The following is a 26498-nucleotide window of genomic DNA, read 5'->3' on the forward strand; positions in this document are numbered from 1 at the left end:
GGATGTCATCTCTCTTGATCCACAGGTGGCACAATGTTAAATGGTGAAGGAGGAGCTTCAGGAGCTCAGGATTTCTTGAAAAGTAAAGGTCAGTGAAAATGTCAGGCTGTGGTAACATAAGGTACCTGCCGATTACTGTTAGATATGTATGTATTTTGTAAATTTTAAGTGAGTGCTTGTAGCAGTCACTGCTAGATTGAAATTTCACATCACCATCGTGTAAGGCAACTATATTGACTAGGACATGATACTAAAATTAATTTTAAAAATATTTATCCTTCCATATTTTCCTTGAAGACAGATCCAAGTCTGGCTGTATTTTCTGAATGAATATGTACTTCTGTATAGCACATGGCTTTCGAGAAAATTCTAGTATGGGTGTATGTGGTTTGAAACTTTTTGACACGCACCGGTGTTCACAACACGCACATACGCAGACTTACAAAGCCACACGTTTTATATACATTTGTATTGCTTTATGTGACCAACCCCTTCACGGAAACAAAGGAGCTTACATAGGCACTTGATCTGTGCTTGTGGATAGTCACATCCCACGTCCCAAGTCTGCAGTATCCGTTCTCCCAAACTATAGTCTACTTAGTGCAGTTTTGCTCCTGTGCTGTCTCTATGATACAAGACATTTGTACTGGTACATGAATGTGAACAAAATATTTTTGCAGTAATGTTAGGCTGTCATCTAACTAACTGAACTGGTATGTTCAACTTTTTGTTAAGAAATTGTTGCTTAAAATACTGAAGCAACAATGGGTAGAAAGATTTAAAGGTATTTGTGTATGTGTGTGTATTAAAGTAATGATTTCTGTGAAATGAGCCCTTGCAAATAGGAACTTACATTAGGTCATTCACTAGTGTTACCACATTTAAAGTGAATTGGAAATAAATTGTTCAGCGACTTCTTATTTGGAGGACTATTAGCTACCGTAACTCAGAGTACTGTTCAGAAGTTCTTGAAATCTTAAGTATTGTTTCAAGGGCTTGTAACCTCTAACATAGTCTTTGTGCCTCTCTCCTTTTACAGAACTGACCACTGTTCAGCAAGCCATGTCTGATGTAAATCACAGTTACGAAGTTTTGGGAGTTTTATTGAAGGAAAAGATTTCAGAACTAGAAAGTATGCTTTCAAAAATGCAGAATATTCAGGAAGAATCAACCTCGATGATGCAGTGGCTGCAAAAAATGGACAAAACTGCATCAGACTGGGAAGCTGCTCCAACTGATAGTGAAGCAGTTAAAGCCCAAGTTGAGCAACATAAGGTACTTAGTGCCTTCAAAAAAGATCTTTCTTGCAGTTTTTGGGCAAACTGTGTTTGAACAACCAATATCTCAGCATAGCTTGATGTTGTAGAGAGCATTTGAGTGTCCCTAGTAAGCGGGCCAGTCAGGCTTAAAGCAAATCTGGCAAACTGTGTCAGTGGAGTACAAGGAGCACTGTGTCAGAGAGGAGTTACGCAGGACAGAAAACAATAATTTTGGTAGACAGTTTAAATAGGTGAGGCTGTATTGATTATGCAATAAACTTTTTTGATCTCCTTAGTGGTTTCGAGAGGTAGACTGGATTGCTTGTAAGTTCTGAAGGACTGTATCTATCCAAAAGCTGTTTCTCAGCTGCTGGCTTGCTGATACTCCACAGACCTCCCCGTCTCTGCAGCTGCAGCGGCTTATGTCTATTCCAAGGCGGTGTTTCTCTTCAGCAGGCATGTCATGCTTGTTAAGTTATATAGCTGCACAGCAATCTGCTCCCCACTTTTTAATTGATATGAGAAAACAACTGAATCAGCAGTAAGCTTCTGTCCTGTTTCAGCATTGGAGATGTATGCTTTTCAAGCAGCGAAGAACAATATTTACACATGTAAATGTTCATCTGTAAAGGGAAGTGTAATGGATAGGGAAAATTCTTTCCTTGCCTGTGATTGTGGATAAACAAGGACAGAATTTGATTCAACTGAAGTTCTTCTTTTATATTTGGCAGGTCACCCTTAAAAATTAACCTGAACAGCTACCAACTTTCCTCAGACTTGGATAGCATTCAGTCCTAAAAATCAGACTAAATGTTGAAAAACCTCTAGCTCTTTATTTTTAACAGAGAATGTGCAAAGCTAATATGACCATCTTACCCTGGTGTAGTAATAAAAAAGTATTTACAGATAGTTGGAAAACTTGAGTGAGTGCTCAGACAAGCGTGATCTTTCTGATGCAGTTGGACCTTTCACTAAAAGTTCTAAATCAAGCACGGTTTGTCAGTGTTTATTTTAGTGAGGTTTGGATAATTAAAATGCAGCTCCATGGGGCAAGCTTTGTTACTTAAGCATATTCGTATAAGAGCCCTTTGCCAGGCACGTAAGGACTGTTCTCATCTGTCTGTAAGAAGAGCATGAATTAGGAATTGCTGAGGCATCTCAGTCTCCTGCTAGGTCTACACTTTAAGCTATGGTGTTCTTTAAACTATAGACCTGGATGATCAACATGAAGCAGTCTATCTGTGACAGCAGGACTTCCATTGAGGTAAATGGGGCCACACCATGCTCCTGTCTGTTGGTGCTAGCTGGGTTATTTCTGCTGTGAATTGTACTCTGCCTTAGTCAGTTTGCCTTCTGTACAAGAACAGATTCCAAGTGTGTGTGACTGTGATGGGAGCGAGTGGGTCTTATTTAGCTGAATTATTCTAGTTCTGTCGCTCGATCAAGTTAAATAATAATTGTTATTATTAGTATAGTTTAAATCTGTCCGATTCTCTCTTCCCCCCAAAATGGACCAGCAACATATGCCATCATAAAGTGTTTTGAGATTCATAGCAGAAGACTCGTATGTAACTGTTAGATATTTATTGTTTATCTTCATGCTTGGCATCTCAGTATTATGTACTTCAAACTCTACACTTTACCATTCTTCTTTAGTCACTTCTTTATCTTATCACTTGAACTTGCAGATTTTTGAAACTGAATTAAAGCAAAGTGCGAATAAAGTGCAGGAACTAAAGGACAAAGTGACAGAGCTATTGGAGAAGAACCCTGACTCTCCTGAGGCACCCAAGTGGAGGCAAATGTTGGATAAAATAGGTACTTCAGTAAAGCTGTATTATAGCTCAGACTGATTTGGAACTTGTATAATTATGAATGTTTTAATGTATTAGCAATCACTAGTATTTTTAATATCTTGCTTCCTACTACCCCTTAAATTCTGTGGAAATAACTGCCTTTAGAAGAGTGTAGATCTGGAGTAATTCCACTGATGTCCATGGGCTTTGGATTTATATTGACTCCCTGTTTGAGAGGGCTTTATCTTTTTTCAAACAGTGTGCAACTAAAACTTTAATGGTCAGTCACTGCTCCAGGTACATATGTTCTTCTTCTTCCAAAATATAACAGATTAAGTTAATTCTAATTTCACGTAAAGAACAATTTGTTGGCAATGCTCTTCTGCAGACTTTTTTCCCATGCACCTGGTGGCTTTTCTAATTTTGTGGGTTGTGGCTTTTTGCCATTTTCTAAAACTGATTCAATAAATGTTGCCCCCCCCCCCCCCCCCCCCCCCAATTGGAAACTGCCATGTTTGGACAATAGATTTTGAGACACTACAGTGCATAATTGTCCTTAGCTTTTAAAAATTCTTCTTAAAATTCTTTGTCACATTTTGAATAAATAATAGGTCAATCTTATTCCATAATGATAGGTATTTCTATAGCTATACCAACAGTTATTTTAAAGCTGAGAATTTTTCCAGTCTGTCCTGTTTGTAAGTGAAATTCTGAAAAGTTTGAGTAAGCGCATGAGGTCTCCAGCAGAACTTGAGTAGTGTGGAAAGGGAATTAATACAGAAAGAGCAGAGGTCAAAGACAGTGAAGTGGCAAAAGGAAGTGAGAAAACACGGATGAAATTCAGGTTTTATTGTATGTTGCATATTCATTGCTCTAAAAATTCTGCATGTAGCTGTGCTAAACTGCAGACCTTCATCCAAGTGTATATGGATCTGACTGTTAAAAGATGTATTTGTGGAATCACTGCAATAAGGCATCTGGAGTTAATCAGCAAGAAGCCTTATTAGACAGCTCTGTTTATGCTTCATATGTCAGTTCTGCTGTCTGACAACCCATCTGCTAGAACATGCGTGCAATATGTTAACATTATCATTGTTAGATTCCAAATGGAAAGAGCTCAATCAAGTTACATCTGAGAGACAACAAAAACTAGAGGAATCTTCAAATTACCTGACCCAGTTCCAGACAGCAGAAGCTCAGCTAAAGCACTGGCTTGTAGAAAAAGAGCTAATGGTTAGCGTGCTGGGACCACTATCAATTGATCCTAATATGCTGAATACACAAAAGCAACAGGTTCAGGTGAGTAGTGCCAACATGCATTATTGATTTAAGTTTCTTCTGTTTATTTGCTATTAGCAAAGTACTATTTTGCATCTAGATAGAGTACAGCACAGTTCGTATGAGCCATTACATTTGTTTATCAGCAAATAGCTTAAATCATACTTGACTACAATAATTACAAGAAAAAAATATCGTAAGATTTAAGAGAGATCAGGACAGCTAAAGGAGAAAAATGTTGAGGAGGTACTGATCCTCTGATATGTTGGGTCCTTTTTTTGTTTTGACCATACTGTGGTTTCTCTGTAGTCAAATGAAAATGTTCCTTTGGAGTTTTATTAATTTGAGTGCGCATTTAACATTGTATGGGCAGTCCTCGTGTGTAGTCTATGCTGTAGGAGCTAGCTTTTTGAGATCTTACTCGCTTGACTGTGCCAGTAGCTAATAAAAATATGAAGGCAAAGGAAATGCAGTGCTGTGAATAGATATGGGGCCAAGAGAGTGAAAGAAAAAGTATAATGAAAAAGTGTCATTTACTTACAGAAATACAGCAAACTGCAGACAAAAGAAACAAAAGTTAAATCAGACGAAGTTGCAGAAACTAGAAATTTTAATTTCAGACATTTCTGTTCTGCCAGTTATTTTAAACTGTGACAAGAAATAGGATTTTTATTTTGCAAAAGTAATATGGAAGCTGACATATCAATATTGACTAAAATGGAAGTGTTTAAAACATGAACTATATTCTAATAATACGTGAAAAAGACTTAATACTGGTTTGTAAGTGCTTCAAGAATCTAGACAGCTGGCAGGAGACTATCATGTATCACCTAACAGTCCTTAAAAGTTGAACCTAATTGACTTAAAAGAAAGGGTTTGAAATGTTCTGTAAAGTAAACCCATGGTATTTGTCTCTTCTTCTGCAAGCACTATGACTTACTGTCAAAAAAACCCCCAATGCTGGGAACCAGTGATGTAAACTTTTAAGGTCTTACAGTACACATTCAGTCATTTTGTGAATTATCCACATATTCTCTGTGCTATAATAATACATTGCATTATTATGTCAGAATACACCTTCTTTGAAGTTCTAACTTAAGACAAATACTGAAACTGTCTAGAAAAGATGACACTTTTGAAAACTAAACCGCGATTATTTTACTTGGTATGGTTACTTAATTACTGTAGTAACAGTATTCATTGTTTACAGATTAACACAATTCATTGTTTTACTTGTATCTGCTGAATGAATTTCCATTAGATGTGTAAATTGACCTCATTTTTTCTGGTTCTTTGATGTAAACTCTTGGAAACAACACAGTTTATGTGTAGAAAGTGCAATTATTTCGCTGGCTTTTAAACTCAGAGGTCAACTATTCAATAAGAGAATTAGCTACAACAAATACTACATGATTTTTGTCAGAAGCGCTTTGCTGCTTTTTTTGATGAGGTAAAAAATTTTAAAAATTTTCTTTCCTCCCAGATTCTGCTCAAAGAGTTTGACACCAGAAAGCCACAATATGAGCAGTTAACTATGGCTGGTGAGGGGATTCTGAAGAGACCTGGTGAACATCCACCCTCCCATGAAATTGTAAAAGAGCAACTGGCAGCTGTGGCACAAAAATGGGATAGTCTGACTGGCCAGCTGAGGAACAGATGTGACCGAATTGACCAAGCCATTGTGAAAAGCACAGAGTATCAAAGTCTACTCAGAAGTCTGTCTGATAAGCTAAGTGCCTTGGATAGCAAACTAAGCAGCAGCCTGGCTGTGAGTACACAACCTGATGCTATGAAACAACAACTGGAAATTGCTAGAGAAATGAAGGAGGAAATAGAACAGGAAACGAAGAATATAAATGCAGCTCAAGCTCTTTGTGAAGAGCTGTCAACACTGGTCGGAGAAGAGTATTTGAAAGCAGAACTTACGAGACAGTTAGATGGCATCTTAAAATCATTTAAGGATATTGAGCAAAAATCAGGTTAGTATTTATTGAAAGAAAAATAGCAACAAAGGCATAAAGTAATGCATCACTTTATAGAGATGTTGAGTGAGCTGAGCCTAATGTCAGCTCTCTATCCAGTCCAACCCCCAAGCAGCTGTGCATGAGAATTTAGGAGACCCCATACCCTGAAAGGGTAAAAACAATACTTGGGGTCTCTAGTGAACAGTTCAGGAGAGAAATTGAAGTGCAATAGCATGGCTGCTTTTCCCATCTCTTCCTTCAGGTGCACCTTCACTGAATTAGAATACCAAAAGAGGATGCTGTTCCTTGAGCTACCTAACTCTATAGGTGCAGAGTGTAAACCAAAATTGTAATTTTTGGCAAGCACCAGTTTATGGCTTGGTGAAACGGAGTGGTGTTTGCATAAAACTGCCTGTGACAGAAGGGGGCTGGGGTAGTCTGCAGCTTTCCCTTACCTTGTGAACAACAGAACTGAGCAAGTAGTACACAGCAAGCAATGACATACTTTGTTCTCCTTAACAGCCTCAGTTTTAGCTTTTTGATTTCTTTTGGTCACAAGGAAGTTCAAAAGATCTCCTTATGAATGTATATTGCCTGCAGGCCATGAGTTAGACACTACTAGGTTAGATTACTTGAATATTCCCTGTGCTTACACTTCATAATGCCATGAAATACCACTGTGTGTTTTTTACCCCCAAAATCTGCCTGAATGGGATTAATGTAGACACAGACTGGCTAAGATCACCTCATTTGATTCATGTCCAGATGCCTTCACTGCTCTGCTGTAGTACAGGCACAAGTCTGTTCCTTGCAAGAAACTTGGTCGTGACTTGGTTTTCTTCCAATCGAACACCACATACTAACAACTACCTTTCCCTACGTTAATGAGCATTCATAATAGAATCAATATTCTTCACTGAATACTAGCAGGTTCTGGTCATGAACCTCAGTGCTGTCTTCTGTTTTGCAGATAACCACGTTCAGGAGCTTCAGTCGGCATATGCCACTTCTCATCAGTTTCAGCAAATGTCTAAGGACTTTCAGGCCTGGCTAGGCAAGAAGAAAGAAGAGCTGAACCAGGCTCGTCCTGTATCAGCCAAACTTGATGCCTTGCAATCACTAATTGGAGAACAGAAGGATTTTAAAAAGACCATGACTGATCAGATTAGTTCATATGAAAGAATTGTTGCAGAAGGAGAAAGTATCTTACAAAAGACTCAAGGAGCAGACAAAGCAGCATTACAGTCCCAAATTGCGACACTCAGAAGTAACTGGGATGGAATAAATAAGCAGGTAAAAGAAAGGGAAGATAAATTAACAGATTGTCTGGAGAAAGCCCTCACATACAAGCAACATGTAGAAAATCTTCAGCCATGGATAGAGAAGTGCCAGAGCAACCTGTGTGAATTAAAGGTTGGCATAAACCCTGTTGAAATAGAGAATTCTGTTGTCCAGGTGAGGGCCTGGCAGAAGGACCTGGATAAACACCATGGGATGGTGGAGCTATTAAACAATACTGCTGAAAGTTTGCTCAGTGCAAGTGAAACAGATAAAGAAATTGTTCAAGAGGAAACTAAGGTACTGAATCAGAAAGTGAATGTGGTCACAGAACAATTACATAAGAAGAGAGAATGCTTGGAAAATATGGCACAAAGGCTGAAAGAGTTTCAGGAATCATCCAGGGAAACTGAGAAACAGCTTAAAAGTGCGAAGGAGCATCTGGAAGCTCATGACTCACTTGGACCTCAGTCTTTCAGTAACAAACACCTGACAATGATGCAGGCCCAGCAGAAAGCTTTGCAGGCTTTAAAGCCTCATGTTGATTTAGTTAAAAAGCTTGCCCAAGACCTGGTGGTGGAAGCTTCTGATTCAGCAGGTGTTTCTGACCTTTTGCTCCAAGCTGAATCTTTGGAGCGGGAATACACTGATGTGAATCAGCAGGTTGAAGATAGGTGCTCATTCTTAGAGACGAAACTTCAGGGAATTGGCCATTTCCAAAACAGCATCCGAGAGATGTTCTCTCAGTTTGCAGGGTTTGATGATGAACTTGATAGCATGGCTCCAGTAGGGAGAGATCTAGAGGTACTGCAATCACAGAGAGAGGACATAAAATGTTTCCTGAAAAAGCTGGAGGATCTTATAATGAATAATGAAAATGCTAATAAAAACTGTAAAATTATGCTAGCCACAGAAGCTGAAGCTTCTCCTGATCTTGTTGGTATAAAGAGAGACTTGGAAGCTTTAAACAAACAGTGCAACAAGCTACTAGACAGAGCAAAAGCCAGGGAAGATCAAGTGGAGGGTACTATTAGCCGTGTTGAGGAGTTTTACAGTAAGCTAAAAGAATTTTCCAGTCTGCTTGAGAGAGCCGAAGAACATGAAGAGTCACAAGGCCCTGTTGGAATGGAAACAGAGACTATTAATCAGCAGCTGAATACATTCAAGGTAGGAAAACTTCTTTCTTAGTGCTATAAAGTATTTTGCCACAATGTAATTTTATTAAGTATCTTTGTGAAAGGGATTGGTTAGGTGCAGACCTTGGAGGAGTCTGGTTTCACAGCAGTCAGTCATACCTGTATGCTTTGTACGTGTTTTAAATGGGATATCTTCTCATGCTCCAGGGAAGCTTTCCTTTGCTAGGGCTTGGCAGACATCGGTAACTTGCCACGCCAACCTGAGGTTCCTGCACCCCAGTTCCCTCTTCACCTCTCTTCACTATCTTGTTTCCTTAAGAGATCCATCTACCTTTTCTGTTTTTGAGCACTGTGTATGTCTCTGTTGTGATGTCTATGTATTACACAAACTTTCTTCCTCAGTGTGGTGTTTTAGACTATGGGTTCACATACCAGCCCATACTCACTTTGCTCGTCAGAGTAGTTTAGTTTTTCTCACATGGGTACAGGCTTCAGCATATGTGGGTTTAAGATCTTACTTTTTGCTATTTCTGTTCTGATACACTGGCCAGTTTTACCTCACTGAATCCCAACTGGATTACCTGGAGACATCCTAGTAAGAAGAAATAGGGTAAAATAAGCCCCCTTTTATATTGGGAGTTTACTGTAGCATCCTTATCCAAAGTGCAATTTGGAGCTTCTGTGTTCTTTTTTAATATGCCAGTTAGCAATCCTTGTCCAGCTCAAAAAAATGCATTGCAGTGATAGTGGGTGTTAATTGTGCTTTGGTGCTGAAATGAAGTACGGATATTTGCTTGGTTTAGGGTACAATAAATGAATTGTCAGTGCTTACTGGAAAGGTTTATAAATCCTAGATGTAAGCAGTGTTTGAAAATGATCATAAATCTCCTAATGGCTATATAGTAGCACTGAATATTCTGTGCTGCTTTGGTTTAATTTCAGTCTAATATTGATTCAGATGTTTGTATGACTTGTACATTAGTTCACAGTTAATCATAAAAACAAACCTTCATGACAGGATTTGATAAACCATGCTGTTAAAAAAATTACCTTGGAAAAAAGTCCTTACATGCTTGGCCCAACAGAGGGTGCATTTTGCTTGTTTAAACTAAGCCGTATTAGAAAGGAAAACTAAAAGCGAGGACTTTAATCTGGGGATTTCGGGTGCAAGTTACTGTGAGTTTTGATGATCTTTCAGAATGCATAAATAGAGACAAAAATCTTGAACAAATAGTTACATTATGAGGAGATTCCATTAGATGCGAGGATTAAAATTGTGTGCCAGTCTGTCCTAACAAGCCTGTCTCGATTTAAAAGAGAAACAAATGTCTTTTCTTTGTATATGGTTAGTAAAACACTTTGGACATTGGAAAATAACAAAAACTCCTGCTGTCATTGCTCTTGCTTATGCTGACTGTACAGGATTTCAGTTGTAGCCAATTTGTGATCTCTAGTTTTACCGTATTTCTTGCATTTTCAAACATTAGATGCAGCTTCAGGTTTTTGTTACTGCATATATATATATAAAAGTAAGTATGTATATTTTTTTGGCAACTGAGCAGTGCTTTAACGGGGAAGCAGCCTGATGAGCAGACAGCAGAAGAATCCAGTTCCCTGTGTGTTGTTTCAGTGTTGTACTTTGTCAGGGCATCGGACAAGACACAGAAATTGTACAGTTGAGGAGTGAGAGCCTTCTCCAGTCTGTGCAGCCCTGTAGGGAGATAGTGTCCCTGCAGCCAAAGTGCTTGTATGGTAAAAAGGCTGGAGAGGCGTAAAGGGGAGCAGTGATAGTGGCATGTTTAGATCCAGAAGTCTACTCTATGATTGTATTTTTATTAGATATTTGTAAGTTTAGAAATACGTTTTGCTCAAAGCAACTATTTTAGGTCATGCTTTTGCTTATGAGTGAAAACATAATGCCATTAAACAGGAGGTGGGAAATGAGGAAAAGGTGAAGGGCTTGTTTAAATCAGTAGAAGAGCAAAGGCGGGGAGTAAAGCAGCAGAGTGGGGAGCCTTTGAAGTTAGGAAATGGGAAGACCAGAATGGGAAGTTTTGCTAGGTGAGGGTGTTATACTGACAGCAGAAGGTTCAGGATCAACAATGACTCTGTAATATTCAGTGTGAGCACTACTGGGGCACAGCAAAATTACCATAGGGTAATGTACCTCTTCTCCTCCTTATACTTCCGCAGAGCAGGTTTACCTAAGGCAGCAAACTGCAGGGAGACTGGCTGCCGCAAATCCTGCTCCACTCGTGGTGTATTTGCTCACGGTTGTGCACGTACACACACACAACCTGAAAATGTGGCTGTGGCCACAAAACCACAGTCTAGCTCCTTATGGCTTTAGCTTCTGTGGTCAAGTACAATCAATTTCTATTCCTCAAGAATGAAGCAAAAGAGTTGTTCTTTGGTAGATAGATTTATTTGCATGAAATCTTTACTCTCTTCAGAGAAGTATCTTGTCTAATGGGCCAGAGGTGATTGTGGTTTGACCGATTTTTCTGTACAAAGAGTTAGAGCATTGTGCATCTTCTTGGCATGACATTAAAATGCATAGTTATTTTTAAAAAATAAGCAGGCTTTGAGTTGTGTGTATATATATATATATGAAATATGTATGTATACATACTTGTTTTATTTATATTAATTCTTTGTAATCTACTTATTCCAGTCAGTATAGAGTGTTAAATGGAAAGTACTTGTTGTCAAACTATATTTATTTACAATGCAGATACAAAATTTGCTTTCTGTAAACGAAAATCTCCAGTGGAGTTCATTTGAAAGGAGAGCCATGACTCTTATTTCACAAAATACTCCAGGAAGAGTATAATCAAATGAAGAATTTATCTCAATTAATGTAAACCACACAAAATTAATTACTATTTAACCGAGCTTTGTTAGGTGTTTTTTTCCCCAAAGTCTGTGTGCAATGCATGGACTGGTACTAAAAGGAAATCTCAGTAAATTAGGTCTGTTGAGGTACGTGGAGCCTGCCACCATTCTTCAAAAGCAAAACAGAAAAGAATTGTGCAAACGGACTGAACCAAACGCCCTGGTTCTGGGTAGTCACACAGTGCTAGGATGTTTGTGGTAGAAGCGGTATTTGCAGCTAGTTTCTCTCTGAAACAGAGAAAGAAAACCCCCAGAAGCTGAATTATTTTACTTCCTGAAGCCTTTGCACAATTCTTTGGACTGCCATTAAAAGGCATTCTTCTTGGTAAAACCGACATGGCACTGTTACAGCTTTCATCAGTATATGGTTCATTTGATTTTTGCTTTCATTTTTGGAACAAAAGTCGACGTAGTCATTAGAACTTGCCTTCTAATTGGACTTTATGGGAATTTTTAGCTAGCCTGAGTATTCCTGCCAATGAGCTTGAGCTGAGATTTTAATTGGTTTATGTTATAGAATCATAGAATCGTTTAGGTTGGAAAAGACCTTTAAGATCATTGAGCCCAACCACTAACCTAGCACTGTCAGGTCCACCACTAAACCATGTCCCTAAGTGCCACATTTACACATCTTTTGTTAGGTATGTGGATGTGTGTCCTCTGATTTTCACTTTGAAGGCAGATAATATTGGAAGAATAATCAGAGGTTTCTCTTTATGCTTAATAAGAAACTGTAAGTGTTGCACTTCCCATGCACGGGTTTACAAACCCTGGAAGAAGATACTTGCTGTGGCATTTACTTCAGTTAGGGTCTGTGTTGAAAAGCCAAGGTAAAATAAGCAAGTGTTTAAACTTTTCTTGAAGTAGTGTGTTTGAAAGTGACTGATGTGTCATATGAAAGTCTTCAGTAGATAAGGTGAAAAATGGTAAGATATTTTTGAAATGTTAATATGGTTGTTTTGCCATTGAACAAATACAGACCAATTTCAGTTATATACTTCCCCTATAAAATGGTGCAGCACTCTTTGAATTCTGTAAGGATCTGTTTGTGGGTGGTTTGAGTGAGAATAACCACAGGTGACAGGAACTCCAAAAAATGCTTTTCTCATCTTTACCATTATAGTATATATTCTTAGCTAGAGAATCCAGAGGTGAGTATCTGGCATAATTTTAATATTATGGCTGCTAACCAGGCAGGAGGAAGAGGGAATGTCTCACATGACTTCAGTGTTTTGATACGTAGCTGACTCTGTATCCAGTACATCAACAAACAAGAAGTGTGGTGTTTGTATTTCTTGCATGCTGTGTATCCTGCCCGCTGCTTAACGTGGAAAGCTCCAGCTGATTGTAGTTAATGCCTTACGTTCAGTTTTAGCACTAAGTGCTATATGCTGTCCTTAAAGGGAGGTCTGAATTGTCACTGTAACTGGTGGCCGCTGTCACACAAGCAGCGTAGGTTGGTCGGGCATGTGGTGTCTAGTGGAGCAGAGCAGCTTAGTCATGACAGCTTCTCTGTGCTGCTGGTGAGACCTGTGGGCCTCCCAGCCCTTCCCCTGCGTGATGATGAGCTAGATGCCAAGTGTTGAACAGTATTTAAAAGACACAGATGACCCAAACCCGAATCTTTGTCCTGTTAGACTGTTTTTGTGCTCCTGTAAATCCCATAAAAAAAAAAAAAAAAAGTCTTCCAAGTAATAGATACTTTCCCCCAACATTTTGACGTTTCTTTGGTGAGGGCAGGGTGGCCGCCCAGTCAGGCACCGCCACCCTGAGTTGCTCCCTCAGAGCCAGGAACCTGGCCGAAGACCCACCGCTGCACCGAGCATCTCTCTGCGTGCCGGACGGAGCAATGTGTAGCTGTGCCACGACCTGGTCACTGAACACGCGTCCGGGGGATTTTTTTAAAACTAACGCGCAGATAAACTTTCGATTTAACTGTCGTGTGGATGCGCCCAGTGAAGTGATGGCTTCGCCGGAGGAGCGGTTGAGAGCGGTGCCTGTCGCTGCCGGGATTTCTCTGGGGAAGGCGAGCGGGCTGGCGCCGCGGGGCCTCACCTGGCCGGGCGGGCCGGGGGGCGGCGTGGGTCCGCCTGCTGCCGCGCTCCCGGCTGCTGCGGCGCTCCCGGGCGGGCCGGGGCGCGCGTGATGTCACGGCCAGGCGGGCCGCGCGGCCTCCCGCCGCCTGCCCCCGCCGCCCGCCACCGGCGGGGCGCTGAGCGCGGAGCGCAGGGGCGCGGCGGTCTGAGGGGGCGCGGGGGAGGCGGGGAGCCCCCGGAGCGGGCAGGCCGGGAGCAGATGTTGCCTGAAGAGCGAAACGGGGCGTTTCTTGCAGCTCGGCGCTGGGAGGGCGCCGCCGGCCCGCGGGAGAGCGCGGCGAGCGGGGGAGCTGGGCGGCTCGGCCGGACGGTGCGCGGCGGCGCAGGCTGAGGGGGCTCGCCCGCCCCCGGCCCCTCGGAGAGGGGGAGCAGGGAGCCAGGGCCGCCGCCGGCTGCGGCTCGGAGCCGGGACCTGCCGCATGGGAACCTGCCGTGCCTTCGGGGGGACACGCCGCGCTCGCTCGGCGTCGCGGTTGCCTTAAACAGCTTTCCGGGATGGTGCTGGGACAGTCGGGCTGAAACGTTTGTTTTCCGACTGTCTGCTCGAAGGACGCGTTGGCTTGGCTGCTGGAAAGTGATGTTTTCCTGTGGGACTCGTGGAAGCACCACGGACAAGCCGGGTACAGGAGAAGGATAAGCTGCCTTTCGGATCAAGGTTATTTATAGCTACTGCCAAAAAAGCAAAGGGCTGGTTTATTATTCTCACTGTTCTGGATTTAACTTATCCCCCCCGACCCTCCACCCCCACCCCAAGATTTTCTCTGTGCCTTGGCCTGGACCGTACAAAGTCACTGTGGATTTTGTCTTTTTAAGCTGCCGCACCATGTTTTATTTATAAAGGAGAGGGACTCTGCAAACCAGTTAAAGGGATTACAGTTAAGCCATCACCTACAGAAGATAATATGCTGCCTTCTGTAATGCTCGTTCATTCAGAAGACTTATTTGGGAGATTTCAGATACAGATTCTAACCTGGAAAAATAAGTGAAGCCTTCCATGGAGTGTTTGAAATATTTGAGCCACTGCTCATTTTTGCTGTACTTTGGTTTTCTGTGACGTTGGAAGATTTCTGTTACTTTCTTACTGAAGCACTTTTTTTTTTTTTTTTTTCCTTTGGGGGGGGGGGAGGCACGGACCTCACATCCAGGTAAAGTTTCTTTTAAACTCATGCACTGATTATGAATGACCTCAGCCACCTCATAAATTATGATGTGTATTTTGGATCTATGCATCTTATGCTAAGGGCAAGTTTACTGTAATTCTTCAGATGCTAGTGTTTTTTTAAATGTTTCCCCTGTATCCATGAAAACAGAGGTATAGTGGTGTACTTGTGTGAATACTTTCAGGATGGGGAAGCCACTTAGCAGGCCAGACTGCCTGCGTCAGAATCCCCCGTGTGTTGGGAAAGGGGAAGAAGATGAAGATCTAAATATTGAGGACTGCTATGTGCCCCAAAGGTCCATCTATGACACTGTGCGGCTGAATGAACAGATCGATTCGGGCTCCAAGGGCAGCCTCTCCTCGAGGCATTTCACAGACCGGACCTTACCCTACAGTCACAGAACACTGGACATCAGCCCTTTGTGCTCCAATGGTGCCCTTACTTCTTCCAGTGTTTTTGAGCTCCGAAGCCGTGAAGCTAACAAGTTAGATGAAAAAATGATCTTTGATGCTCTCAAACTGAACAGCGATATAATTCGGACAGCTGGATTACCAAAAGCAAAGTCTCACACAGAAAAGAAGGAGCATAGGCGATCATGGAGAATGTTTGTTCCACCCAACTTTTCAGATTACACAAATAAAAGTGAATGTTTCTTTAACGAAGCTACAGATGTGTCAGACACAGCTAGACTGGGCAAATGCAAATGGGGTACGAATTCTCTTACTTCGGAAGAGGACGATTCTGGTTTATGCAGCCCTCTAACAGAAAGGGAAGAAAAACAAGATACACTGTTAGCAGGGGAGCAAACACAAATACAAAGTTTATCTTCTGCAGAAGATATTCACGCAGTAGGTCAGTTCAGACCATGTTTCCCAGCGACTTACAGAGAGCAGCAAACCCCACTGTTTGCAAGCAGTAGTGTCCCTGTCCCTGTCAAAGAAAGCTGCGGATTGGCTTTGCGTGACATTGTACCCTGTGGAAATGTAAAGCAGAGCAATGCACAGACATGTGAGTGTGATCAGGAAGATATGGGGGGGAAATGCTCTCACCTACAAGGATTCAAAGAGAAAACTCTGTCACAGGAAGATTCTCTCCAGGGTGGTGGACAAAGTGTTTCCCTCGGCAAAAATAAAGTGGAAAATGCATGTGAAGTTCATGAAAAAATTAAAACACAAGCCACAACAGTAGAGCAGGATTACATGGATGATGCATCTCCTCATGTAGATGTTTATTACACGAATGTTGCTGTACATACGAGTGACTTGGATTTAGCAAAATGCGTGGTTTTATCTGATACAGAGGAATCTGGTATAGCATGTACAGGCTCAAATGAAATGGCATTTTCTGTGCAACAGCTTGAATTAGATAGTACTGTAAACTGTCCAAAAGCTTTCCCAGGGAGAAGTAAAGGCAATATTTGGACTACTGGCATCCAGGAAACCTTAGATACAGTCTGCAATGGCCTATTGTCTAACAAGGTAATTAGAAAAAAATATATCCATAGATTTGTGAAATAGTTGTAATGCAGCCTTACAGATAATTTGTTTAAAGCTTTAAGTTTTGTTGCAAAAATTTAATTCTTTTAAGTAACTCGGCAGATGCAGTGGTCGGTGTCATTTGCATAGCACACATGGGTTATCCAAAATAGGTGAGATGGTCAGTAGAGAAAATGAACTGGGGGCAAATTCTGAGGGATGATTAATTCCAGCTGTGCAGGGCAGGATTATTTATTGTCCAGCTGGTGCCTGTTACTCCTGATGTGGAGTGCCTTCTCCCACGTGCAGCCATGTCGGTGCTTGGTGTTTGTACAGAGTGTGGGCTACAGGCAGTGCCATTCAAGGGCAGCTACAGCCCGTGTGCTCAGCCTGAGCAGCCTTAGTCATCATCAGGGTATAAGCAACAGTATCAGATCGTTGTGGTTTCCAAAGCAGGCGGATTAAAAGCGAACTACCTCTTCTGAAAGCTGCCTTTTGCGTTTGTGTGCCAGAAAGCAGATCTGACGTTACAGTAGTATTTTACAAGTACGGGATCTTGCAGTGCTTTGCAAGTGGCGGATGAGGTAAAAGAGCAAGAAGTGAAGCTTTGTAATAAAGAAAGGGTGTTTATCGGGTCTGTAATTTTTTTCTTCCCACTCTGGTTGAAATCTGAGATACTTGAAGCTTTGTTGCTAAGTTGTTCTGGTAAACTTTGGCCTCAGCAATAATTGTAGTTTATTTTTAAGCTTCTCTCTGCAAAGAATGCATGTGTTTTTAAAGGGCAGATTATGGAGATCAGTCCTGTATGTGGCAGGACATTGCTCTCAAAAGATGAGGCTTTATGGCACATAAAAGAAGAATTTGTTATTGATTCTGTGTGGAAATATTATTCTGCCTCCTCCCTACCCTACAGTCAAGAAAAACACAAGCGTTTTCCTTTTTCTGGGAGTAGCCAGCTGGTTGCACTCTCAGTTTTCATGTAACCACAGGCTTACAGTTTTTATTTTTATTTTTTGTTGTCCACAGGAACAAAATTCTTAGGGGTGCTTGATTTATTTAACCCCTCGAGTTTAGTGTAGTTGCTCTAGCTTCTAGGTTGACTTGTCAAGCTGATGGAAGCATGCTCAGCCACCTGAGGTCTGCTGCTTTAAAAGCAGTCACTTGCCACGCTGTTTAGTGCAAAAGAAGAGTCACTGGTAGGTTCAAAGTGATCCTTGCTTTTCAGGATGCTGAGAAAGGTTGCTTTGAATGTGCTAAGTGTACACCAAAACTGTTACTGAATGCTGCTACAGAAATAGCAGGATTTAGGGTCAAAAGTTGAGCATTCTTTAGCATTGTTTATTCATTGGTTATTTTTCACTGGCCTTCGTAATTAATTCAGGGGCTTCGGGCCATTTTCTGATCTCATTGACACTGGTGTCAGTGCAGCCTAATGCAGCTGAATACAAATGCAGATTTACATTGCTGTTGCTAATGGTAATAATCTGGCTCTGGAAAGCTTAAATACCTGAGAGAGTAAAATAAAGCAAACAGAGGACTGCTCAAACTGCTGTTTGGGTGTGGTCAAAGCCCTGACAATTTGCAAGAATATCCCTCTGAATGAAAACCCGTTTGCTTGGGCATCCACTGGGATACTGTTCCGGCAGCATTTGTAGTGCCTCCTCCTCACTTGTTACCATTATATTCTCCTAAGAACCACCTTAAAATATTTGTTCCTTCACTGCTTCTGTAACTTAAAACTTTTGCTTTTGTCCTAATTTGGAAAAAAATGCCCAGTTGTCTCCCTTGGTGTGTGTGTGTGTGTGTTTGTTTATTTGAGGACAACTTAACTGCCCTTCTGTGCCATTTTTTGGTAGATTTTATAGATAGATAATTAAACAGATGAGTTTCTCTAGTATTGAGTTTTTTCCTCTGTTAGAAGTTATTGCTTCCCCCTGTCTAAAACTACACATGGAAATGTATGTTATTTTCCCTCTGGTGTGTTCCATTTACTCTGTTTAGATTGAGACTTCTATTTAGATTTATTTATTTTTTTAAAAAAGGTGCTCATGAGGAATGGTTTCCTTTCTTTTAAACACCAATTTTCAGCAGGGTTTTTTTTGTTCCAGACTGTTATGTAAAGACCAGAGGCATATATTTTATATCAGAAGATACGTTTCATGTGTGTCTGATTTCAACTGCAGGTATTCCAGAAAGAAGAAACCGAACCCCTGCAAGTAAAACAGCAGGAGGTAAATTGGTTGGGTCAAGGCCTTATTCAAAGTGCTGCTAAAAGTACCAACACCGAAAACCTTGAACGTGACCTTGAAGATGTCAACACCCGATGGAAGACTCTTAATAAGAAGGTTATTATTTTGTATACAATTCTGCTTTTGTTGTGTTCTGCTTTTTGATTATTTGGTTGCTGATGTGTTTTAAAATACAGGAAATTAAATATTCACTAAGAATATGAATTATATTACTTTACACAATCACTTTGTTGGTCGTTCTGAGGACAAGATTTTTATCACTAATAGCCAGAGGTGGTATTATCACTCATACTTTTTTTCAAACTTTCTGTATGTCTGCCCTGGATTTTTATTCAGGAAAGACTCCTCTTGGACAATGTGTTCCTTCCTTAAGCTTAAGCAGAGCAGGGAAATTCGATAACCCAATCAAAGAGGCTGGAGTTGTGAGGCATTCACGGGAAAGGTAGCTATGTTACCACTTACAGCCAGCCACTTTCAAAGAGTTCTTCGGTCTTCCTTTGTTCATACGTGTTTTCACTGTATTTGTTCGTGTATGCTGTTGTACAGTGCACAGAGCAGTGATATGGCCCAGCTTTGTGTGACTAGTGGCATATTTCCTTTATAGCATCTTAAGGGCTGTATTGTTTGAGACGTTGGAGGGTACCGCTGCTTTGGAAAGCTGGCTGTAGATGTTTTTCTATGCTTTGGAGAGTCCTTTTCCAGCAGTAGCTGCGGTTGGAAAATGGAAAGGGTGGAAAGTAGAAACGGTGCTCGTTTTCCTCTGCTATGTCTTTGTGAAAGAGTGATGCAGCAGAAACACAGACACCTGTGGTTCACTCATTTACCTTCTCCTTTCCTATTTCTTCTTTCCTTTGAAGGGATTATTATTGCCCCTTGTTAAGAGTTGCTACTTTGGTTTCCTGGCTCAGCCAGTTAAGGAAAATAAAGACACAAACATCCTGTCAGTCAGTCTACTTCATAATATGTAGCTATATAAAACAGGAGTATCTTTTGTAAGGAACTACTAGAACAGCCTGATTTACCGAGAGGCAACCTCGTCTTTTCATTGGATGTCTGTAGTCCCAAGAGATAAATGCTAAATTGTGCTGTAGTGCTGTTACAAATAGCTATGAAAATGAGAGTATTTCCTAATGATATTGTCAGATGTTTTACAGATTTTCGCTACTTATTTCACAGAAGTAAAAAGAAAAGGTGAGCATGGTCCAATCCTCTACTTCTTTTCAGGTTGCCCAGCGTGCTGCGCAATTGCAGGAAGCCCTCCTTCACTGTGGGAGATTTCAAGATGCCCTTGAATCTCTGCTTAGCTGGCTCATTGATACAGAAGACCTTGTGGCTAATCAGAAACCACCATCTGCTGAATTCAAAGTTGTGAAGGCCCAAATACAAGAACAGAAAGTAAGTGAAATGTGTTCAGAATATCTCTTTCCACTAGATCAGTGAGAATAAATTCCCAGTCTCTTGCAAAGCATAAAATCTGTTCAAGTGTATTGTATTACATTGAAGTGTGCTGAGGTGTTTAAAGCAGCCATCTGTTCGATACTCAGGGCTCTGTCCAGGGCTGGGAAAAGTACTCATCTTCTGGGACATAAGACACAGAATACACTGTGCAATCTGAGCTCTGGTTATAATTATTAACACCCTCTGGAAAGGATTGTTAAAAGTCCATTGGAAGAAGAGAAAGCATAAAGTGCAGCGTTGGGCCATTTGGAAAGCAGGAAATATAAACTAGTACATTTTCAGTGTAATAATTCCAAGGTAGCATTGCAGATTATGGGTTTAAATACTTGGCTTTAAATCCTGATTGTGATCCAATCGTTGTCGGTAGTTAGGTGGGGTGCTGTTGGGAAATGGCCTGTGCTCATGTGGAAGCACCATCAGTGTTGTCAACTTTCACAAATTTTCGTAACGATTATAGAAAAAAGAACCATAATGTAGCTCATGAAACCTGTAGTCCATGCAGTTGGACTGTGTGGCCCACTGTCACCCAGAGATTTAACATAAAGTTATGGTCAATAGAGGTTGTTATGGTACATCTGCAGAGGCAAAATGTTAATGTTACCGAAGGCAACTAGAGAATGGAGAAAGGGAGGACTGTAGACAGAGGTGTGTTTTATTCTTCATGGAGAAGTTAATTTACTGGACTACCTCAGTGAACTCAATTCCATCTCAAACAAGAGATGAGATACAATAGTTTTTATATTTTCCTATCTCTGTATGTATATAACCAAATTATCTTTGTGTTGGCAAATCTAGAAGGACAAGGAGCTTTCTCAGTAACGTGCCTATGAAATATTTCAGATACTCTATAAATAGTTTGTTTCCCTCAGTGGTATTAAATAGAACTTTTTCCTCTGTACGTTCACTCTTCGGGCTGCCACACATCTTTGCCCCGTAGAAACCAAGGAGGTTGGGAGGTTGTTCGGGCTTGCTGAAACTCTGCTGTTCATAGCAAAACAATTAAGCAAAAATGAACCTGTGTTGGGGGGTGGAGTGGTGGATGGGGTGGGTTGGTGTGTGGGGGGTGTGTGTGTGTGTCTCTTTCATTAGCGTTATTCACACTTTCATCACAATATAGGCATTGCTTTTTCTTTTTTTTTTGCTTTTAACAGGTCTTCAAGAAGTCTAGCTCCTTCTGTTTTTACACTTGCATTGTTACAATGTATCTTAATAACCTGGTGCGTGATTGCTTTCTCTGTAGCTTCTCCAGAGGTTGCTGGATGACCGCAAGCCTACTGTTGAGGTGATCAAGCGTGAAGGGGAGAAAATTGCAGAGTCAGCTGAACCTGCTGATAGGGTGAAAATCTTGAAACAATTGAGTTTCCTGGATAGTCGATGGGATGCATTGCTCAGTAAAGCTGAAACAAGGTACTTGAAATTCTTTCATAGGTTTGGAAAGTGTAGATAATAACATGATAGGTGATTAGAAGCAGCACGTGGAACTCTTTAGTGTGAAGTCTTGTAAATACTATCATTCTTGTTATTGCATTACATTATTGTGACTCGATGTTGATGAAATAGGTCCTCTGAAGGAAAAGTGGAGAGAAGTGACTTCAACAGAGCAAAAGCTTTTTAAAAAGGTTTAGGAAAAAAATAATCTGCTAGGATTAACTGCATATGTTTCTTCTGAATATTTTATCTCTGTTAGTTCCTTAGAATGCAAGTTTCTTGGTGCAAGAATCTATTTTGCGTAGAATCAAGTGCAGATTTTATATTTAACAAATAGTAACGATGTTCCCGTGGAACTTTAAAATCCTGACATGCTGCTACAAAGAGAGGGCACTCAATTCTTCCTTTTTTCTGTTTGGTCTCATCCATATAATTACTTCCTATAGCGTAGAGTTCCTCATACTGTAAGTTGCTGGTGTAAACTTATGCGAGGTGCAGAGCTCCCTTAGTTCTCAATAAGAAAAAGGACCATCAGAGTATGTAGAATATACAGAATATACTGTGTCTAAAAGACATTGCAGCCCAATTCAAATTTCAAGTAAAAAAATCCAACAAAACAAAACAAAAACCATACACACGGTATCTGTGTATACACGTGCTTAGACTTACAAATTGCTGTCAACGTATAAAATACCTGGAAAGTTATGAACAGTAAAATGTCTTTGAAGAAATCTGTGTTAAAAGGGTTGCTGAACGTGTTTTGTGGGTGGGGTTTTGAAAAAGGACAGCCTGGTTTAGACTAGAGAAGAGTGTGCATGAGAGGTGGCCTGAAAAAGGTGTATAACTGAGAACAAGAAAGGACTTGGGAAGTTGAAGGAAAGGAATTTAAGTGAAGAGTGAAGCTTTACAGTGAAGAATAAATGGATTTGTTGGGATTTAGGCATTTAGAGTAGCATTGAACTCACCTGTTGCGTCCTACTCCTTCTGGGAGCCCCTCTTTAGTTCCTTTGCATTGAACATCTTTTGTTACCTCATAATACTACTATGATTATTTATTTAGTAGTCAACCACTCTCAGACCATTATTTCCTCTTTTTTTTTTTTCCTTGTGTTTTTTTTTTTTTTTGTTTTAATTGAAGGCATCTGACTCATTAGCTGGGGTAAATGTTAATGTCATGTTTAATATCATTCTCCCAGTCTGGTGATATTTAATTAAAAATCAAATTGTGACTTTTTCTAAGCCATCTATTAGCCACAAGCTCTTCTCCTTTTTTCTTCGTCCGGTCTCTAGAAATGAAGATTAGATTTGAGGATGATTTTGAAAACGATGTAGAGTACTTTACTTAGTGTTCTGTGGCTCAGTGTGTCAAGTCTACCTTGTTTATAAGCCCTGGGAAGCACGTATGAACCTAGCTTTTACCTTATTTGAAAGACAATATTGTGATGTTTTTCACGTAGAGCAAATCTCTCTTAAAAGTCTGCTGGAGTGAAATCTGTTCCACCATTTTTGTAGAGAAGACACTTCCTGTAATCAAGAGCCTTCTCTGAAATGTAATAACCTGAAAGAAATATTTTAGATACTGCTTTTTTATTTTGGATGTCAAGTGTCTGTGCTTTGTTAATGTTGTCTCACTAACTTCATTAAGAGCTTTTATCCAGAACACAAGTAGAACCAAAAAGTTCTGTTCACAGCACTGGACAAATGTTTAAAGATATTTTACAATGCTGAGGAAGCATAACAATATATTCTAGTTCAGTAAAGCCTTTGTGTAACTTTAAAACATGTATAACAGTCAAGGGAATGTAACTTCATGCTTCAAGACAGCTAGAAATTTGAGAACTATAATAATTGTGTATAAAGCAATGTCATGCTGAATTGAGTGCTAGATTATTTTTTGCAAAAAGTATATAAATAAAAGTGATATTCTTTTTATTTGCAAAACTTGCATATTAGCAAAAAGAATTCCAAACAGCTTTGAAGGTGTTGATTGTTTGGTTGTTTTTGTTTTTTTTTAATTTTGTTTGATTTGTACTTTACCTTGGTTTTCATTGAGTATCATGGATATATTTCTATTTCATTTGGTGACTGGTTCCTACAATAAGACAGAATTATTTTTTTCCCCCCAAAGGTTTCATGGGGTCCTTTTCTGGTTTTTTTGAAACTATTTTGCACTTACTTCACCACAAAAAATAACCTTTCTCCTGGTGTGTTGATAGGAACCGTCAGTTGGAAAGCATCTCAGTGGTAGCTCAGCAGTTCCATGAAGCTCTGGAGCCACTGGTGGAGTGGCTGACCACCACAGAGAAGAGGCTTGCAAATGCAGAACCTATTGGAACGCAGGCCTCCAAACTGCAGCAGCAAATATCTCAGCATAAAGTAAGATACAAACCACACACTTGTGTCATTCTTTTTAGACGCTTCTGTAAAGTACAACACAACTGGCAAAGCTGTTGCGGTGTATGTTTTACCATACTGAATTTTTTTCTGTAATTTGAGTTTTATATGTTTACGTTGGCAGTATGTCCTTTTTCATTCAGTTTTTATTGAGTTCCAGTTATGTTTTTTTCTGATCTTTCTTTCCCATTATTCTTCATTATTTAAAAAAATATAGGCCATAGAAGATGACGTCCTAGCTCACAGTAAGAGTTTACATCAGGCCATTAGCACTGGTCAGTCTCTGAAGTCTATGAGCTCCAGGGAAGATAAAGATATGGTACAGGAAAAGCTAGATTCTTCTCAGGCTCGATACATTGAAATTCAAGAGAAGAGCAGCAGCAGGTCTGAACTTCTTCAGCAAGCTTACAGCAATGCTCAGATTTTTGGGGAGGATGAAGTTGAATTGATGAACTGGCTGAATGAAATCCATGATAAGCTGAGCAAATTGTCAGTCCAAGATTGCAACACAGAATTACTTGAGAAACAGCACACTGAACTACTGGTATTTTGATTTCTGTTCATTTATTATTTAATTCATTTTTAATTTTGATTTATATTTCCATACTTCATTTATTTTCATTAATATACGTTGTTTAAATTGCCAATATGTTTATTCCAAATAATAATATAATTTTTTATGTCTGTGCTAACACAAACGGCCTTTTCCCTTAGGATCTTCAGGAAGAGATTCTTCTTAGAAAACAAAATGTTGATTTGGCTATACAAAATGGCTTAGAGCTTCTCAAGCAAACAACAGGTGAGAGCTTATATAAAACTATGATTCATCAGGCTTTTTTTCTTGTACTTATAAGTGCTTATGAGAAAATTTAAAGTGGAACTTGTAAATATTAGTCCATAATTGCTGGTTAAAGCAGTCATAGTTGTTTATTTTAATAAAGGTTTGTGGTCATGGTAGGTTGTGTTTTTGGGCAAATTTTCCTATTAATGTGAGTGAGTAGAAGTCCTTTTTTGCCTGTAGAGAATTTGGCTCAGGAATCCTTTATTATTTTTAGTGAAAAATTACTTTAGTGAACCTGCATTCCATTTCTAATAGCAAGTTATGGACATTAGTCATAATGAAGGGCTGTTTGGCAGTGGACGCAGTCAATTCCCTGCAGGCATCCACAGATGAATGAGGTATTAGACTACGTTTTATTGCAAGAGGGAAGCTTCAGCCATTGAAGCTAATACTGTGGGAAAAGTTGTGTTCCAGTTGTACACGACGTGTCTGTTCTGTAGGTCAACATTTGTCCATATTTTCCAGTACTTCTGAAGTACTTGAACTCTTTAATAAAGACACATATGGTTGGGAGTCGAGGGGTATCCTTTTCTGTTCATAACTTAGACATTGTGCATAGTGTATAATGAAATCTGGGTACACACTAATAAAGTTCAGTACATTGTTTTTATTTTAGCCTGTTCGAGTTGTGTTGCAAATGGATAGTAATGAGAGTGTACAGTGATGTCGAATACTGCAGTAATTGAAAATCTTTTTGTTGGGTTTTATTCTTCACATTTTCAATAACGCTTTAATAACTTTTTTTTTTTTTTGCCTTTGTAAGAAGTATTGTGAATTTAAGGCTGGCTTTTTTTTTAAAGAGTATTCATGTTAAATATTGGGTCAAGTCCTTACTTTCTAACAGTTTAGTAAAGCAGAAAAAAGACAGAAATACAGATCCTTAGCTGAGGTAAACTCCATAGCTCTGTGGACTTCAGTGACAGTGGGATAACTTACAAGTTGAGGATTTACCTTACAATCTTATTTGGGTTATTTTATAAATTAAATACTGAGATTTCTGTAATGGGTGGGGGTTGGGATTTAGGTTTGGTTTTGGTGGATTATTTTTTTTTTCTTTTAAATATTTGTGATCCTAGGAAATAACATCTCTCTGTTATTTTAGGTGATGAAGTTGTAATAATTCAAGATAAACTGGAAGGCATTAAAGCAAGATACAAGGACATTATGAAACTGAGTTCTGATGTATCTAAGACCTTAGAGCAGGCTCTGCAGCTTGCAGGTCAACTGCACTCCACTCACGAGGAACTCTGCAAATGGCTTGACAAAGTGGAGGTGGAGTTACTCTCATATGAAACTCAAATACCAAAGGGTGAAGAATTAAGCCAAGCACAAGAAAGACAAAAAGTAGGTTTTAGAACCTGTGAATTATTTATTGCTGTATGATTCAGCTAGGTTTTGTGTTAATTTGAGTTTGGCATGAAGTTGTTTTGTGAATAACTAATTTTGGCATCAGATTGTTTGACTAAATGTCACAGTAGTTAAGAATCAAATTCACTTACCGGAGTCATCTGTTATAATCACTTATGAAATTGGGCTGAGGTTTATTTTTAGCACAAGAGAAGGACAGTATTTCCTTTTTATTCTAGCAGCTACTTAATCCTGGGAAAACTCCTTAAGTTGTCAAAGTTATTTGGTTCTTTAGTTGTGACATAGATAAAATCCTGTAAAGTGTAAAGAGAGTCAGCTTTTAAAATATGTATAGTAATCTTGTTTAACAATATTTATTTCAAGAGAAGAATTGTAGTATAAACTGGATGGTGTGGACGATGTTAAGCGGGGGAAGCTAAAAAA

General features: G+C 39.8%; 1 protein-coding gene across 17 annotated transcripts in view; it reads left to right on the plus strand.

Annotated features, from left to right (window-relative positions):
• The window catches only part of DST (dystonin), a gene marked incomplete at its 5' end in the record, with an annotated part of 302226 nt that overhangs the window by 216231 nt on the left and 59497 nt on the right, over positions 1–26498 (plus strand). For 15 of the 17 annotated variants that reach the window (XM_080389883.1, XM_080389876.1, XM_080389888.1 and 12 more), the window contains 13 exons: positions 26–88; positions 1040–1275; positions 2948–3077; positions 4155–4354; positions 5817–6312; positions 7268–8742; positions 18521–18682; positions 19811–19981; positions 21285–21451; positions 23689–23848; positions 24084–24410; positions 24581–24665; positions 25810–26051. In XM_080389883.1, coding sequence (XP_080246009.1) covers positions 26–88; positions 1040–1275; positions 2948–3077; positions 4155–4354; positions 5817–6312; positions 7268–8742; positions 18521–18682; positions 19811–19981; positions 21285–21451; positions 23689–23848; positions 24084–24410; positions 24581–24665; positions 25810–26051 — 3914 coding nt within the window. The remainder of the gene's footprint in view (positions 1–25; positions 89–1039; positions 1276–2947; positions 3078–4154; positions 4355–5816; positions 6313–7267; positions 8743–18520; positions 18683–19810; positions 19982–21284; positions 21452–23688; positions 23849–24083; positions 24411–24580; positions 24666–25809; positions 26052–26498) is intronic. The other 2 variants (XM_080389878.1, XM_080389882.1) reach the window with 1 other exon arrangement.

Source organism: Falco punctatus, assembly GCF_963210335.1.
Source record: "Falco punctatus genome assembly, chromosome: 5".
Taxonomy (NCBI): Eukaryota; Metazoa; Chordata; class Aves; order Falconiformes; family Falconidae; genus Falco; species Falco punctatus.